This window comes from Protomyctophum bolini (assembly GCF_963924005.1).
Source record: "Protomyctophum bolini genome assembly, chromosome: 2".
In the NCBI taxonomy this organism is placed as follows: domain Eukaryota; kingdom Metazoa; phylum Chordata; class Actinopteri; order Myctophiformes; family Myctophidae; genus Protomyctophum; species Protomyctophum bolini.
In genome coordinates this window covers 36681069-36697673 of record NC_137863.1, presented here as the reverse complement: position 1 = coordinate 36697673, position 16605 = coordinate 36681069, and the positions used below count along the sequence as shown (strand labels likewise).

Below are 16605 nucleotides of genomic sequence, written 5' to 3'. Positions count from 1 at the left end.
TATATTACATTCTATGGGCAGTGGGCAGGTGTATTATTTACATTCCAGACGACATAATTGTTTAGGCGTTCCATTAACTCAAGGTGAGCAGGTGGATTCCGTTTTTCTAAAGCTGTAGTCGAAGAATAAGGAGAAAAGAATAAGGGGACTGAATTGGTTTCTTATCAAGAGAGAATGGGCTGATTGTGGGACTGAACTGAATCACATTACTCTGCATGGACGTATGTGTGTGTGTGTGTGTGTGTGTGTGTGTGTGTGTGTGTGTGTGTGTGTGTGTGTGGGGGGGGGGTCCTGCTGTAATCGGCTATAGGCACATCACTATCATATGGTCTGGGGAAGATTTATGACTTAATTATGGTCCAAATTGCCCAAGCGAACCGTAAGCAGGCCACCGGGGGACACGGCTGCTCCACTGGGCCGAAGAAAGCACTGGTGCAGAGCCAGGTGTTTCTCTATGAGCCAGAACGTGTCAATACAGCCAGCCAGCCAAAACGGAGACAACGTTGCTGTCCTCAGTCCAGTGCTACCGCCACAACCCTAAAGTTGTGAAAATGTGAAAAATCTGCTTTGAGATCGAAAGGATTTATGACTCTCACTTTGGTTAGGGGAGAACATGTTTCCCATTTCCTATGCATTCTAAGTATGTGTTATAGAGACTGCAGGACAGAGAGAAATGGGGGGTGAAATAGAGAGAGAGGTGCCGTTAGAGAGAGAAAGTGACATGAGGGAAAGAGAGAGGGAGTCTGTGTAAAAGATTAAAACCGCCATTGAACGTGGTATTGGTGGTGACGGACGGTGACAGAAGGTGTCGAGCAGGGCACATATGGTCGGTGCCAGTGCAGGTCAGGCAGGCAGACAGACTCTGTAATGCACCTGGACCTCAGCACTGACACAATGGCAGCTGAAGCCCGCTGGGAAGACACCTTCTCTAAATTGACAGGCAGCCACTCATAATTAATATCAATCCTACAATGAATAATCATTTGAAATCCTCAGTGCTCATTTTTTTACTTTGAATGTGGTTGGATTTGGATGTGCACATTCTGATGTACAAATGGATAAATTAAAACTCAGTGTGTTGCTGTGTACTATTGTATAGAGGCAGGTGGGATTCGTAGCTAGCTACGTAGGCTGTCTGGTAATTCAGATGTCACAGGTTCGATAGCTGCACCAGTAGTGTGACACTGAACTAGTACTTATTATGTCCTTATATGTGACACCGATAAGGCACTGAGCTGAATGCTTAAAATCTTAAGCGCTCAGTGTTGATATCGAGTAGGCTGTTTTGAAAGATAGACTCGGACTGGCACTACATTAGCAGCAGCTTAATGTCTAAGTGCTTAAGTGCGTATGTTGCGTGTCTTGAGAGTGGGCTAGGAGCTCAATCGGGTGACTTTACATGACCCACGCATGCAATTATGCATTTCATTGCGATGTAAGATTCCCTGAAGAGAATTTACATATGGATTATCCAAATTACCTAAATGGTGGCCTAAGTTGTTCATAAATCATTCATCAGTGCATTCGTTTCTTAAACCGGTTCAATGCACCTGAGCGTTCAGGTTGCATTCTCTGCTAGATAATTAAAGTGTGAACATTGCGTGCATACAAATATGGATAAAAAGGATAATAAAAAAAACGTTGGCCCAGTCGAATGTAAAAATAAATATAGATTCATGATGATCACTTTCATATACTGTAGCATTTACTTAGATTTATGCTGAAAGTAGAAGTAATTCTGTTTCAACATGTTACGGGGAATAACCAAAGTGTGTTGCTGCTCATGGACCGATTTGGTAATGGGATTTTCATTTCGTTGACATGCATTAGAAAATGACAAATAAAATCTTGAATTGTTGGTCATGATTGCCAACCATTTCTAGAAATGTATTAATCGTGGTGCAGCAGTGTGGAAATAGATAGTGTTATCCATATATTTGTCTGTTTTATTCCAGCCCAAGCCATTTATTGCTAACAGCATTATATGAGCAGTTCAATTACTGTAGCAACTATCCAATCCACTTTATTTATATAGCACATTTTACAACTCGAGGTTTACAAAGTGCTGCACAGAAAATCGAAAGCAAAATACACTGTTTGATTTAAAGCAGAAAAACAAGAAAATCACACAGTAAAAAAGAAACAGCGTCAGTAGATAGTGAAACTAAAACAGACCACAGAAACTCAAACAGGATTAAAAGCCAAGGTATAAAGGTGGGACTTAAGGCCATATTTAAGCCTTGATAGTGGGGGCCAGTTTGCATTTCATAATGTGGGCGCTATGACAGAAAAGGCTCGGCCCCCTCTGGTCTTTAAGTGTGTCTTCTTTGTGACCTAGTTAAAACTGTGAACTAGGTAATCCTAGGCGCTACACTTCCTCTGCCAACCTGGGGGGGGGGGACTGACCTCATGCTTCCTTCTATGGAAGGAACACGTTATTCTGACCAGTTCCTTTCCCCTCCATCAGGCACCACGGCTGGCCAGAGGAAGGTAGTTTTAGAGACCAGGATTACGGCATGTTTTTGTGTGGGTACCTACACGGGGAGAACATGCAAACTCCACACAGAAAGGCCCTTTCGCCAACTCCGCCTCGGGTATGGGCACTGATGACGCCCTGATGAACCCCTGCTCTAGTGTAGTGTGTATGCAACCATCAGTCTTGTTTATTATCATACAGCATTTTGTTATTATTTGACTTGGAAATAGCTTTAGCAAATAAGAAAGAGGGGCAATTAGTCAGAACCCTTCAATCCCCCAAACAAACAAACCAAACTGTCTCTCTCCCTTCTCTCCACTTCTGGTTTCTCAGTAACGTTCTGTTTGTTGAAAGAACCTAAAGATGTTCGCTGACAGCTACTGTATTATGCCATTATTTCTAGCCTTGTGATTTTGGATTTTGGATTTTATTTTATTTTTCAGTCATGCATTTATTTATATCCAGGGTTGTGTTTTGATTACATTAGCAATTTCTTTTTACTCGCTGTTTCTGGTGCCATTTAACCAGAGTGAGTGCTTTTTATGTTGCGGATCAGGCAAAGAATGAGCTGTTGGCTTAAAGCTCTCAATGAAGGCTCAGTTCTCAAATGAAGGCTATGAGTCTGTGATGAACACAATCACTAGCGTCTCTCTCATACTCTCTCCCTACGCCCCCACTCTCTCTCCCTGCATCTCTGTCACCTTATCTCCCTCTCTCCTTCCAACCCTGTCACCTTATTCTCTCTCTCTCCCTCCACCACTGTCATCCTCTCTCCCTCTCTTCCTACCTAGTTGCTGCCAAACACACAGACATTCCACTGGAGACATATAAACGAGGCACCTTGAATACAGAGTACAGCACCGAAACACAGTTGCCATTGTCTTGCCTCTGTCTGGAATCAGTGGTATGCGCTACTGTACTTATTTGTGTTCTTATGTGATATCACTGTTACCCCTCGGAATTTCATGCACCACTGATGTCACTCACATACAGATCTAGCAGATCATGTGGTATGTTTACTCCCTCTGGACTGTAGATTATAATTAAATGCTGCCTGTAAATTGGTTTCAGGAACATTTTTCTTTTAAGCAGGGATGATCTTTAATACTCCATGCTTGGCATGTTAGTGACTGCAGATAGCGCCTCCTTTGTAACAATAGCCATTTCATGTTCGTGTAGATTGAAGACAAAGGTCACTGAGGTGACTTGTGATGTCACTCAAAGAGATCTACAGTATTCAGATTCCATCTGTCATGTATCAGCTATAAATAGAACGGAAGCCGCTAGAATGTATAGTGCAATACATTGCAGTCTTTTGTGAAGATTATCTTTTGGCTGCATTTCGACAGGTCAGTGTAAAGAGACGGAACCAAGGCAGTTGACAAGACATGAAATACAGTTCTCCAGCCGGGATTGACCTGAGGACATTGCTGCTATGTGGTTAATGCTCAAACCATTCAGCTATACATTACAATTCCACGCTGTTGAGAGTTAGCTACAGTATAGCAATACCGTTGTTTAAGTGGACGCATGTCTCCACTGCTTTTAAACAACCTCGGCTAAGCCTTTCTGAGAGGCACTTAACCTCTATTTGAGCCAGTGAAGCTCCTCAACACAGCAACCATTAGTACTGTAGAAATCTGTGGAGCCTGGTAGTACTCCACAGCTCCATGTTTACCAATGTCTGTGATTGAGTGGGGCTTTGCTGAAAATAGAGCATTATTATCAGTAAATGTTTCCAGTATTTCTGTGTTAGAAAATGGTAATTCTGACCCAAGAAGTCTAGTCAAGGAGCCATTCAAATGATTCCCATCGTATGGGGTGTCTAGTGGCGCATACCAGCAGTGATAATATGCTCCTTGTGAATCACAAGGACCAAGCTCCATTTTGACTCCCGTCTCGTAGGTCTCCCCAGTGACTGCCCTCGATTTCCGTCTCTATAGCAAATGTAAATAAAGAACAAATGCCAAAGAATAATATTAAATCTCATAAATGTTGTAAGGCAAGGCAAGTTTATTCTTATAGCACAATTTGTGTTATTGTTCAATAACACAAAATCACAAAACAAGAACAAATTAAAAGGAGTAGAAATAAAACTGAAAAATAAGAGACCTTGTTGTTGGCCACAATTCAAATATCTTCCTAGAAGCTTTGTCATTGGTCGATTTGCCTGTCTACTTCCTGATTGAATGGCTCAGAGAGAGACAGAGAGAGAGGGTTTACAATCAATTCAGGCATTTGGGAAACCGAACGTATTCAGTATTCAGCCAGGTAATGTACAGTAGAGGTTCGGTTTAGCTCAGCAGGGGACGTAGATGATTAATATTCAGATTGCCTCAAGATTTGAGGCACATTTTCACGATCTTTCAAAAATAGCAGGCGGCGCTATGAACTTGTAGATCTGCTATTTTTCAATAGCTAAAGTATAACATAATGCTTTAAAACACCAAAAGGGGTTCCCGCCCAAAATGGGTTAAAGCACATGGATCGTCATGGAACTACAGAAAGATATAGCTGGGTTTCATCAGCATAGAAATGGAAATTCACTCCGTGTTGGGTAATAAATTCTCCCAACGGCAGTATGGACAGGGAGAACAAGAAAGTACCACGAATTGAGCCCTGTGGAATACCAGAACCAATGTCATGTTTGTCTGAATCAAACTGGGCTAGATTCAACAACTCATGATGTAGTGTCTGTCATGTACTGTAGTAGCACCGAATTATCTTTGATGATGGAGTCTTGTCATTATTTACTGTTTACAATGGCAACAGTCCATGTCAGCTTTTGAATTTTTATGAGCTCGCAATGGAGCTCTTCAATCCTTGATACAAGAATATTTTCTCGAGCAGGCTATTGATTAAATCAAACCATAAGTAGGCTGCACCCCGCTATTGCCTTCCCCACAGCGCACAATATTGACCTGCATTCTGCGGACTGTGGAGTTTCTCTCCTTCCAGATGCCAGTGTGGAGGCTGTTTAAATACAGAAAAGCAGCTTGATGATTAAAAAGTGTCCAGTTCCCTCAAGAGCTGTATGAGTCAGAAGGCCTGACGCCTCATCCCCGCGGCGGGCTGCTAAAACCGTTGAGTCTGCTCAGCCCAAATCGCCCATAAGGGCTGAAAGGACCACAGCACATCTGTATTACTGCTCTCTTAACAAAAAGAGTTTATGCAGTACCAGAAAGTCTTCCATTTTGTAAGGACCCGTTGTGGCTGGTGATTTTGCATGACTCCGTTTTTATAGTTGTTCTGCTCAGGATTTGAACCCAGAACATTCTCAGCACTCAAACGAGGGAAATTCATTAAACTGCACTACAAACCATGTACTGTACAACCGATATTGAATATTGTGCCAGAAATGTGTTATTTTGCCTTGTATAAGGGCAAAACTATGTTTTTATGTGTCTGTATCCCTTCTCTTCTTACCCAAAAAGAGCAGGATCGTCTCGAGTTTGTTCAGAATGTGGTGGCAAGGCTTTTAAACTATATACTTCATTGACTGGAATTCCCCCAAGGTTCTGTAATAGGCCCCTTCCTTTTTTCCCTCTGCTCACAACGAGCTGCCTTCCGACACTTTGTGAGCCTGTTGATCTGTTATTTTCATAGAATGTTTGCACCAGAATAGTGACGCTAGGGTTCATGTGGTTAACTAACAGTTCTTGGAGCAGTGTTCCCCAAAAAGTAATGCTTACAAATAATGCAAAAATTGTCTCATATTTGCCATCGACAATGAAATTAGGTCAAATGTCCGCCAAATATGACGTAAATCTGTCCGCAACACAAACATTAAATGCCATTGACAATGAAGGGAACATTTTCGTAATCTTGTCCCCACACGTCTCATATTTGCCATTGACAATGAAGGGAGAAATTAGGTGAAATGTCTGCCAAATATGACAGGCAACAGCCTAGGCATTCTGATTGGCCAGTATGAGATGATGCATGATGATGTACGATGATAGGAGTGCCCACTTCACACAGGTGTGATTTCTTTTATAAGAATTTGAAGGTTAGACGGGTCTGATTATTAGAATGGGCCGCAGGTCTGAGGACTGAATTGTAGAACCAACTCTTGTTCTCATCTGTAATAATACCATCCTACTCTGGAGTTGGGAACAATGCATGTTGGGAATAATGATAATAACAATAGTTATTTATGGAACAATTCTTTATGGAATGGTTCTACATTGATATAGTTTTTTATTATTATTTATTGGTTGTATCAGTACAGCCATACTACTGTACAGTATGATATTATTTTATTTTATTTCAATAAAAAGAATGTCAGCTGCATAGTGGATAATCAGCAGTGACTTTCAGAGGGTTTTGGTCTTATGGGAGTCTGTCATTAAATTCAAAGCCACTGGAAACACTAGGTTCTATTGAAACGTTAATGGTTAAAGGTCCATGGTTTTATTGATGCATGCACTTATAATACAGCTGTGACAATATTGTAGGCAGTCTTGTACTTAGACCCTTGTCAATAGTGTGTGCTAAAGATATATATATATATACAATACAGCGATAAAAGGTTGAGTCATGAAGCCTAGATCAGCATGGGTACTTCTCATCATCATCATAACCTTTATTTCATCATTATTTCATTTATGTAAATCTGTTGTAAACTCTAATTGGACCCTCGTCTGGTTCTGGCAGACAGGTAGTGTGTGTGCAGGCTGGGTGGTGTGTGACAATCCAGTTGAATTATTCCTTTGGTACGGCGACTGCGGTGGCGGTCCCGGGAGAACAAATGACGGGACACGAGACAGTATCACGCTAAAGTTTATTACACAAACAGGAACATATATAGTGGTGGATCCCAATGACGTGACAACAAGATATGAGACATAATAACCGCTAACTGCAGCAAGCTGACCTTGCTGTCTGAGATGTCTCTCGTAGCCTAACTATAAACTATGCTACAGATCACTCAGTACACAATACATATCAAGTACACTGTGTTTCTCAAGTACACAGACATGGGCGATCATGATTATAAATCAACAATATACAAGTCAGCAATTTACAGAAATCTTAAATATATTAATCAGAAAACATATGATACCAAAACTAAAGAACTATAAGAGATAGACAGATAATTAATGAAAACAATTACAATGTTGAGCAAAAGTGCTGGAAATAATGTCCCTGAATTGTCCCAGGGGAGGACAATTCTGGATCTCATTCCAATCAAAAGGAGCACTAACAGAGAAAGCTGCTTTACCTAGCTTTGTGTTAGCAAATGGAACCTTGGGGGTCAGGAAGTCACTAGAATCTACACACAGTATGATGTACATTATGACTCCATACTTTATGCAAGGTTTCATCCAAATATGAGCCCCATTGACTTACAATTATACATCTGTAAATTAATTAGTATAAAAAATAGTTACATAAAAACACATGGAGCTAAAAGAAAATGGAGATACTAAATTAGCTCAATTCGGCACTGATCGGGTCCAGCGTTTTGCAAGATTAACTCCAGACAAACATGGCAACTCTCAAGACAGCCTAACTCCTACACTGCAGAACAGAACTGCAAAAAACATAATCGAGAAAAGTATTCTGTTAAATGTTGCAATATTATTACAAAATATAATAATGGTTCTTCATATTATTTAAAACACAATTCAGCCCACAGAGAGACATATTTCTTCCATTTGTCTGTGCAAGTAGCTTCAAAGGGGTTGGTACACTGTTCCAAGTCATGTTTTCTCTCTATTCCCTCTCCCCACAAGCTTCCCTCCCTCCCTCCCTCCCTCCCTCCCTCCCTCCTTCCCTCAGTCTCCCTCTCTCTCTGGTTTGCATTTCCTAAAATGTGCAGGAGTGCTGGGTGTACTTAGATTTAAACCCTAACCTCTGCAAGCATCAGAGAACTCTTCAAGCCCCAGGAGTGGCTCTTTAGAATTAGCTTATGGTGTGTATATGAATGCATTAAGGCCCTCCAATCTTTTCCAGTGCAGATGGTTTAGAGCTTGATGAACTGAAATCTTCCTTGTGTAGCTTTACTGCATTGGAAACTCTTTGGAGATGTAAAAAGAAAAAAAAAAGAAGGCCACAATCCATTGCAGATGGGGAGCAGGGCGGGCTGCCAGCACACTGTAAGTGCATGCAAATACGTTCCTCTCCCTTTAAGAGCGACTCAACGCGCTGCTCGTAAACGGGCAGCAGTCGGGGAGAGCGCGGAGCAGTGGTGGCCTGTTCTGGAGTCTGCGTGGTGAAGGACCAGCTGGCCTCGGCCCCTGGGGGAGAAACTGCGCCACAGGGAGACAGATTTTTTTTTACAATGAAAAGGAAAAGGGGATTTACGAGCCCTGACCTGTTCTCACTACCGTACCTCCACCATCCTCCCCAAATCATAGCATTGCTCTCTGCACCACAACGTCAAATCAAATCAGACGCACATGGTCACGGAGCACCAAGCATATTTGTAAGTCTAAAAGATCTGGAGAAAAGCCCAAGTTAAGGCTGCAGGCATTGACCCGTGACGGTTCATTTGGTTACATCTGTGAGTTGGACAAATGGATGAATTAACATTGAAGACTAACTGTGTAGCAATTATAATATTCTCTTTTGTTCCATGCTGCTTTGTTGATGTTAACGCAGAACATGTGCAAAGAAAGTGTCGTCGTCTCTTCTCATCGATAAACTGCATCAATAGCAGGCAATCCAAACCATTATTGTGACTGTGATTATTTCTCGGCCACCACCCCATCTTGAGAACCGCTCAATGTAATGGCTCCATGTAAACGCCCCCCCCTGGGGCCGCAGTAGAGCTCCAGAGGGCCCCTGTAGTCCTGGGCTCTCTGTCCTGCAGGGGGGGGGGGGGGGGGGTGAGCTTCTCCCTGCTGCCCAACCATCAAAGACCAGCATGGTCTCACTCCACCAGCCTGTTTAATGAAGATGCCCATCATGCTCAGAGGGGTGCTCTGTAAGAGAGGTGAATCAATAGGCCTGCAAGGATCCCAGCATTCTTAGGAAAGGAGGGAGGCAGAGGAGGGTATAGAGGACAGAAAGACAGCCCCCCCCAAACGAGCATAGAAGCAGACAAACACGAGCACAAATAGTGTACATGTATTTATAGGGCCAGGGAAAGGGCCGTGTGGATGCAATGGATCAGGGCCTGTAAAATCCCCAGTGTGACTTTAAGAGTGTACAAATGGATAAATGCACACTGAGGATTGCACTTTCTCCCAAATGAATGGAAATAACTCTGTAAAGTCCATCTTTGATTGATTCGGGAAATGACTGTGTTCAAACACAACAGTAAAACCTCTTTTAGGGACTTTGCACAAAACAGAGCCTTTCTATTTGCCAGTTGGGCCAAGGCCAGGGCGTCACGCTAGAATACACTCCAAAAGCCCCACTGTCTTTCATATCAACTCCCAGGCCTAGTAATAATGTGGGGTCTGAAACTTAATTCTGTGACAACTGCCGGGGCCTCACATCCTCTCGTATGAAGCAATATACCTTCTGAGATATACAACCTTGAAACTTTCATATAGATCCCCACCCTCCCACAGCGAATCTATCGTATCATTTGATTCCCCCTCCAGTCATGACCAAACTATCTGCAGTCCTGGATGCTTTTCTGAGATGGAAGTGAAAATGTAAACATTATCTGGTCCTGATGAGGTTGTTGTGAAACCCATTCCCCCCTCATTGATTGTTACAATGTGTCAGAGCAGAAGCATTGCCAGGGGAAATTTTAAACACCTTGGCTTCAAATGGTTCTCATCGCCGATGCGTTGTTAGCTATCATTTGGAAAGCCCAGAATTGTCCGTATCTAAAACATTTCATCAGCATCTTTTATCGCCATTTTTGTATTCAATTGAGGAACCTAATGAGACACTGTTGTACAGTATAATACCTTTACAGAGGCTGCCATCCAAATGGTGTGAATTCAGCTAGCTAACATATAGTTACCTAACCACTATTTAACCACTATAATTGACACATTTATGGAAAATACTCACGAAGAAAGCTTTCAGTAAAAACCAAAGGTTGCATAATATTAGCTAGGTGTACAGTAAGCGACCTGACGTTACTGTTTAGTGATTTTGTTATGACTAAATAAATTCCTAGAGCTGCATTTCTGAATCCCAACTGACTTTAGTTGGTCAGTTGGAATAATCCCTATGATTTAAAAAGATTATTGTTGTAACAGATAATGACTTTAAACAACATGAAACACTATTTGGCATCATTTTGCAAGTTTATTCAACTCCTTAAATTTCAAGCAGGGAAGAAAGAAAGAAAAAAAAACCTTAAACGTGTACTGAATATGGAAATACTTAAATGTGATTCAGTACAAAACTAGCTTGAACATGTGGATCATTGTTAGAGGTCATGCTCACAAACAATTGAAATGTTTACTTGGCCGCTGCATGCCACAGTAAATTGGTGTGACGTTAATTTTCCCCAAATCTTGGTCCTGAATTGACCTGCATCTGGAGTATAAACTAGGTTGAGGTTGTCTCTATACGCTGAAAGCAGTCAGACACTGAAACCCACGTTTTATATACGTATTTTACAGCAACATTTTGGAGTTATGTTTTCCTTTGCTTTCATCGCAGTCTTTTTTTTGTTACCACATGCGTGCGCTCCCCCTTATCGGCTGGTCAGCCTCAGACGTGGTGACTACCGTCCTGCTGTCTCGTCTGGGAGGTGTCCCGCCGGAGAAAGAAAAACCACAACGTTCTCCTTCGACAGCTTCTCGTGTTGGCATGTGTCCATCCTGTGTACACGAATACATGAGCTGCCTTTGTTTCCCCCCTCCCCTGCCCCCATGTCTCAGGTTACTAGGCTATATGGCTGTGCTGTGTGTTTAATGGAAATGCTATGCAGCAAAAAAAAAGGCCATGTGGCAGCGTTGAATATATGTACATCCGTAATAGGATACTCGTGAGTTCCCCCTCAGAGAAACTATTTGCCTTATTAGGCTGTCGTCTTGTGACTGCAAACAAGCTGCGCGGCACGGTGAGATGGAGGAGATTCCTTGGTTGACTGGATACTGTATACAGTACCTTTGGCTCCCAGTTACCAAAAAGGAGAGGGGGGGGGGGGGAATGTATGTCGACTGCAGAAGCTCCAGGATCTGACGCCATCGTGGTGTACAGTAAGTGCAACACTGAGATGAAACACAGACCATCCCTGTCCCTATTATGTTATCCAGTGGCACACTTCAGTGCACCAACGTATGAGTGTGGGACGTGGGTCTGCCGCGCGTCAGCGTTTACATGGCACCTTGTGAGTTGTTGCCTCCCTTCTACTTCTACGGGTGCTTCTGCTCGGGTCATATAGGGTATAAACTTGTCTCAGGGACATTGGGTCACTAGTTTCCTGCACTACTTTACAGAACGGAACACTTGCATCCAAATTACTAGCATTTTGTACCATGGACGGCAACAAAAGAAAAATAAATGGGCATTTTATATACTGTTGAAGATCCCAAAACCGCACGGACAGTGCTTAGGATTCTCCGATAAATAGCAGGCGTGGTTACAGCAGTTTTCCACTCTGTGAATTTTCCACAGAGAGCGGTGGTGGAGAGGACTTTATAGCTGAAGTTCCCCGGCAGCTACTGTTCTGCTGTCTGGGTGTGCGTCTGAGCAGCGCATGCAGGACTTGAGGCCTGTGGCCTGGGGGCCATAAATCCTGGTCCCCCACCACCCCACTCACTAAACCAATACAGGCCCACATCAGGCCCCCCCAGATGGGCCTTTATGTGTCTTACATCTCGCATGACTTTGCACTGACCCACGACGACACCCTGAACTAATCTTAATGGTTTCGGGAGGATACGTGAGCATGCCCCGCCCTGACCTTTCAGCTATTCTACAAATGCAATTGTGTCAAGTTCGCCTCGTTTGTCTTTTCGAAGAGGATTGCACACCAGTGGCGTATTGCAAAAAACATCTGATATCCAAGTCGTTTAATCAAATCTATTATTTAAACACCAACCGAAAACATTCTCTCAATGGGTGGGTATAATTTGTTGAGTGGTTCCCAAACGTTTTTGAATTAATTATTAAAATGTAATAATATATTTCCCATACAGTAGATGAAAATGGCATGAGTAATTATAGTGAAATTTGCCAGGCTGAGTAAAAAGGATTCAATTAACTGTTTAGTTTTTAAAAGAATTTGAAGCACACTTCCTAAAGCTCTTTCTGTCTCCTCTGGCAAGAGACTGCAGTGGAAGGATTTAGGCCTCTTTCAAATCGCTCATTACCACATGTCTGATTAAAGTAAACACCATAATTGACTGGGTCCACCATGACCATGTCTCTTGTCCTACACTTGCACTTCATTTACTGTCATCTATTAAGCTGTCATCCACATCGGAAATATGCGTAAACACAGACCGCAGAGGCACAATTAGGAAGTAGTGAAACAAAAAAAGAAGTGGACAGCAGGAAAGACAATTTGTGTGCGGCATATTTGCGGTTCTGGCAATTTGTGCTCTTGTGTTGGGCGTTTCTATTTACTTTTTTGTACTGTTGTTTATGCAAGTGTACAAGATGAAATTGCTCAACGTAATTTGTCCTGCATTCCATAGGGAAGCATAATTCCCGTGCGCCAGAAGTGAATTGTAACCCACATTGTGGTCTCACGTGTGGAAAAGCATAGATGAATCAGGGGTGGGGTTGGGGGGGGGTAGATCGTAGTTGATGCCCGGAAAGTCCCATGGGACTGTTTATGTGGTTTTAACGTGTTGTGACTGGCCTATGTGCAATGCAAGCCCAGTCATGAGACTCTGTCTACGGTATAACATGGAGATTGCAGCAGACTATGCATAATTTATACCGTTCTAACGTTACATATTATTACACCATCGTAGAAGTATGTCATCGGTGTGACATCTGTCACGTAAATATGAGCAAGCAGTGTATGTGGTATTGGTATAGACTTGAAAGTGTGTGTGTGTGTGTGTGTGTGTGTGCGTGTGCGTGCGTGCATAACTTCCTTGACTTTGATGCAGTTGGCTGCACCACTGGAAGGATTTGATACATGTATTTAAGATGAAAGAATTACAGACGGACTGGAAAATATAACACACAAAAGAATATATACGCACATACATACAGTATATATACACACAGTAATCCTTTTTATTAACAGCACACACACTTAAACGTTTCTCCGATTTTAAAGACTGTATTATTAACAACATAAATGTTCACATTTTGAGATACTTGACTTGGTGAATATCATTGTTACAGTATGTACAGTATCTGATAAGAAAGTAATGCTCTCCACACATTTTGGTGGTGAGGTACTGATCACAGAGTAAAACAGCAGGTTCATAATTATGCCTTTCACTTTATTTTCTGCCATGTTGGTCAAGTGGCCTTCTTTAAGATCAGAAAAGTATTGTGCTACTGTATGTGTAACACTGAAGAAAATGATCTGTATATATTTATATACAGTATGAGAATCTCCTCTTACACTCTGAATGTTCTCTCTCTCATGATCTGACCTTGTTTGTTTCTCCTCTTTGCAGCTCCATCCTCCGTGTCCATCATGCATCAGGTCAGTCGTACGGTGGACAGCATCACACTCTCCTGGTCCCAACCCGACCAGCCCAATGGAGTCATTCTGGACTATGAACTGCAGTACTATGAAAAGGTATGCACGCACGTGCACGCGTGTGCGCACACACACACACACACACACACACACACGCACACACACACACACACACACACACACACACACACACACACACACACACACACACACACACACACACACACACACACACACACACACACATGTGGCACAGTCCATATACATACTTTGTATACGGGAAAGAGAGGGTAGAGATGTGAGTTGGACATGAACTCAGTTGCCTCAAAATGAAGATGTACAGCAACTTGCAATGGGCCTGGTTTTCACGATACATGTACCTGTAAAACCACTTCAAAAGAGTGGGAGACGCCCACGAGGGAGCTCCACCCATCTCAATCCCCCCCAGATTTGGCATAAACATGGCGATGAATTAATTAATTCTACTTATGCCACCAAAATGTGGAATGCCCTGCCCCTACCACCACTCATAAAATACTGTGACTCCTTACAACCCTTCAAAACCATGTCTGCAATGAACCTAGACAAAATAAATGCCCCCCCATCCCACACCCATTGTTTTTCTGGAAATATACTTTTTCTGCACAGATGACTTCTTGTATGTCTTTATATGTCTTGATGAATTGAATAAATAGGACCACAATGGAAACAATCCGCCCAGGCTTCTTCTACTCTTGCTTGAGTCTAATCTTGCTCTGCATATTGACGATTCGATAGCTCCTCGAGGCGTGATCAATGCTCTTTGGCCACTCAGAATAGCCAAATGGCATTGATCACGCCTCCAGGTCTTTAGTTTACTCAAGTTAGGGAATAAGACCTGGTACTTAAGACACGCAAAATACAGCCCCCATTTTGGTGAAATAACTGTAATCCAGAACACCTCCTCTGAGCAACTCATTGCGCGTCCTAGGAGGCATGTACGACAGAGCTTCTGAACAGTGCTTAGAACTTATGCATCGTTCTGTTTCAATTACAATCATGGTCGGTCAGTGGGAAAGCTCTCAGTACAGTAGGGCCACGGGGGATTGATGCGGTTGAAACAACGGAGCACTGACTGTTGTAAAAATAGTATTCAAGGGACAGGCAGCTCAGAATCAACATACTTTCTCACATGAATGCTACTATGTCACAAATTGTTTCCCAACAACCCCCCCCCCCATCACACACAGGCATGTGCGCACACACATGCACGCACGCACACATGCATACACACAATAATATAATATGCTACATACATTGCACACACAAATGCAAACTGTACAAGCGTACACATAATAATGAATATGCATGCACACGGTCATGTACAACAACAACAACAACAACATACAGACACACTCACTCTCTCTCTCTCTCACACACACACACACGCGCACGCAATGCACGCACAGATAGCATTTGTTGAGCTTTCCCTGCAACCCGCGTGCGTCTCTTCTCTTTTGAATAATTATAATTCCTTTCTCAGACACAGCTGGAGAGAGCTGTCAAAACAATATTCCCACTAGCCCCTGCTGTGACTCAGAAGTGTGTAAGTAGTGAGCAGCGGCTTGAAGGGAACACCTAAAATAGTCTCTTCTCTTGTCACTGCGTGCTGGAACTGAAGGAGGAGTATGACAGTGGTGGAGCTCTGATCATTGTGGCCTGAAACTGCCATCAAATCCACCTGACTCTTTAAAGCCTGCCCCTGACTCCTATGACTCAGAAGCAGTGTTGGTTTCGTCTACTAATACTATGACAAAAGAATGTTTGTCGACTACTTTGTTTCACTGACGAAAGCTAAATGAAAACTAAGCTATATGATGACTAAAACTAAGACTAAATATATTGACAATTTCGACAACAAATAAAAACTAGACTAAAATGTTAGGGAGTGACTAGTCAACAAGAGATCCAGTATAAGTCATTTTACACTTGGTTGCATGCTGAAATGAGCAGATCTACAAGCTCACAACACGTCATGAGCTTGTACTGTAGATCGGAAGTGCAAAATCAGTCACTTCGACGGCGTCAAGGCCCGCCAAAATACATTAACAATAAGACATTCCAGGTGACTAAAATGTGACTAAAACTAAATGAAAACTACTCAGAAGCATGATGTATAGTTGTATACCGTGTCGTACGACGGTGTTTGCATCATTAAGCATGATGTATAGTTGTGTACAGTGTCGTATGACGGAGTACTGTATGCATCATTAAGCATGACTCTTTAAGTCCAGCCTCATAACTCTTGGCTAGCAAGAGTTCAGAGTAACAGTTTAACTTTGTTTCATGGATTCTGAATCAGGCCTTTTGTAAGGAGCTCAGTGCCAGGTATTAATGATTTAATTCATCCAGTGCCAGTGTTTTCAGGCGTTTTAACCTTTCTTTTATTACATTTTTTTAAGAGCCACTGCAGGCCAAACAAAGCTACGTGTGGGAGTCAGAGGCACGTGTGTAGCAACTCATAAAGTAATAACTGCTCATAGTGTCTCTTTCCACATGGAGAGAACAAATATTCGACCGTGACCATTGGTTCATGAGTCAGGGTCCGTGGAAAAAA

General features: G+C 42.5%; 1 protein-coding gene across 1 annotated transcript in view; it reads left to right on the top strand.

Annotated features, from left to right (window-relative positions):
- Positions 1-16605, top strand: part of ephb2b (eph receptor B2b) — a 178052-nt gene that overhangs the window by 136426 nt on the left and 25021 nt on the right. Inside the window, exon 6 of the mRNA XM_080777100.1 lies at positions 13984-14108. Within this exon, the coding sequence (XP_080633226.1) occupies positions 13984-14108 (125 nt within the window). The remainder of the gene's footprint in view (positions 1-13983; positions 14109-16605) is intronic.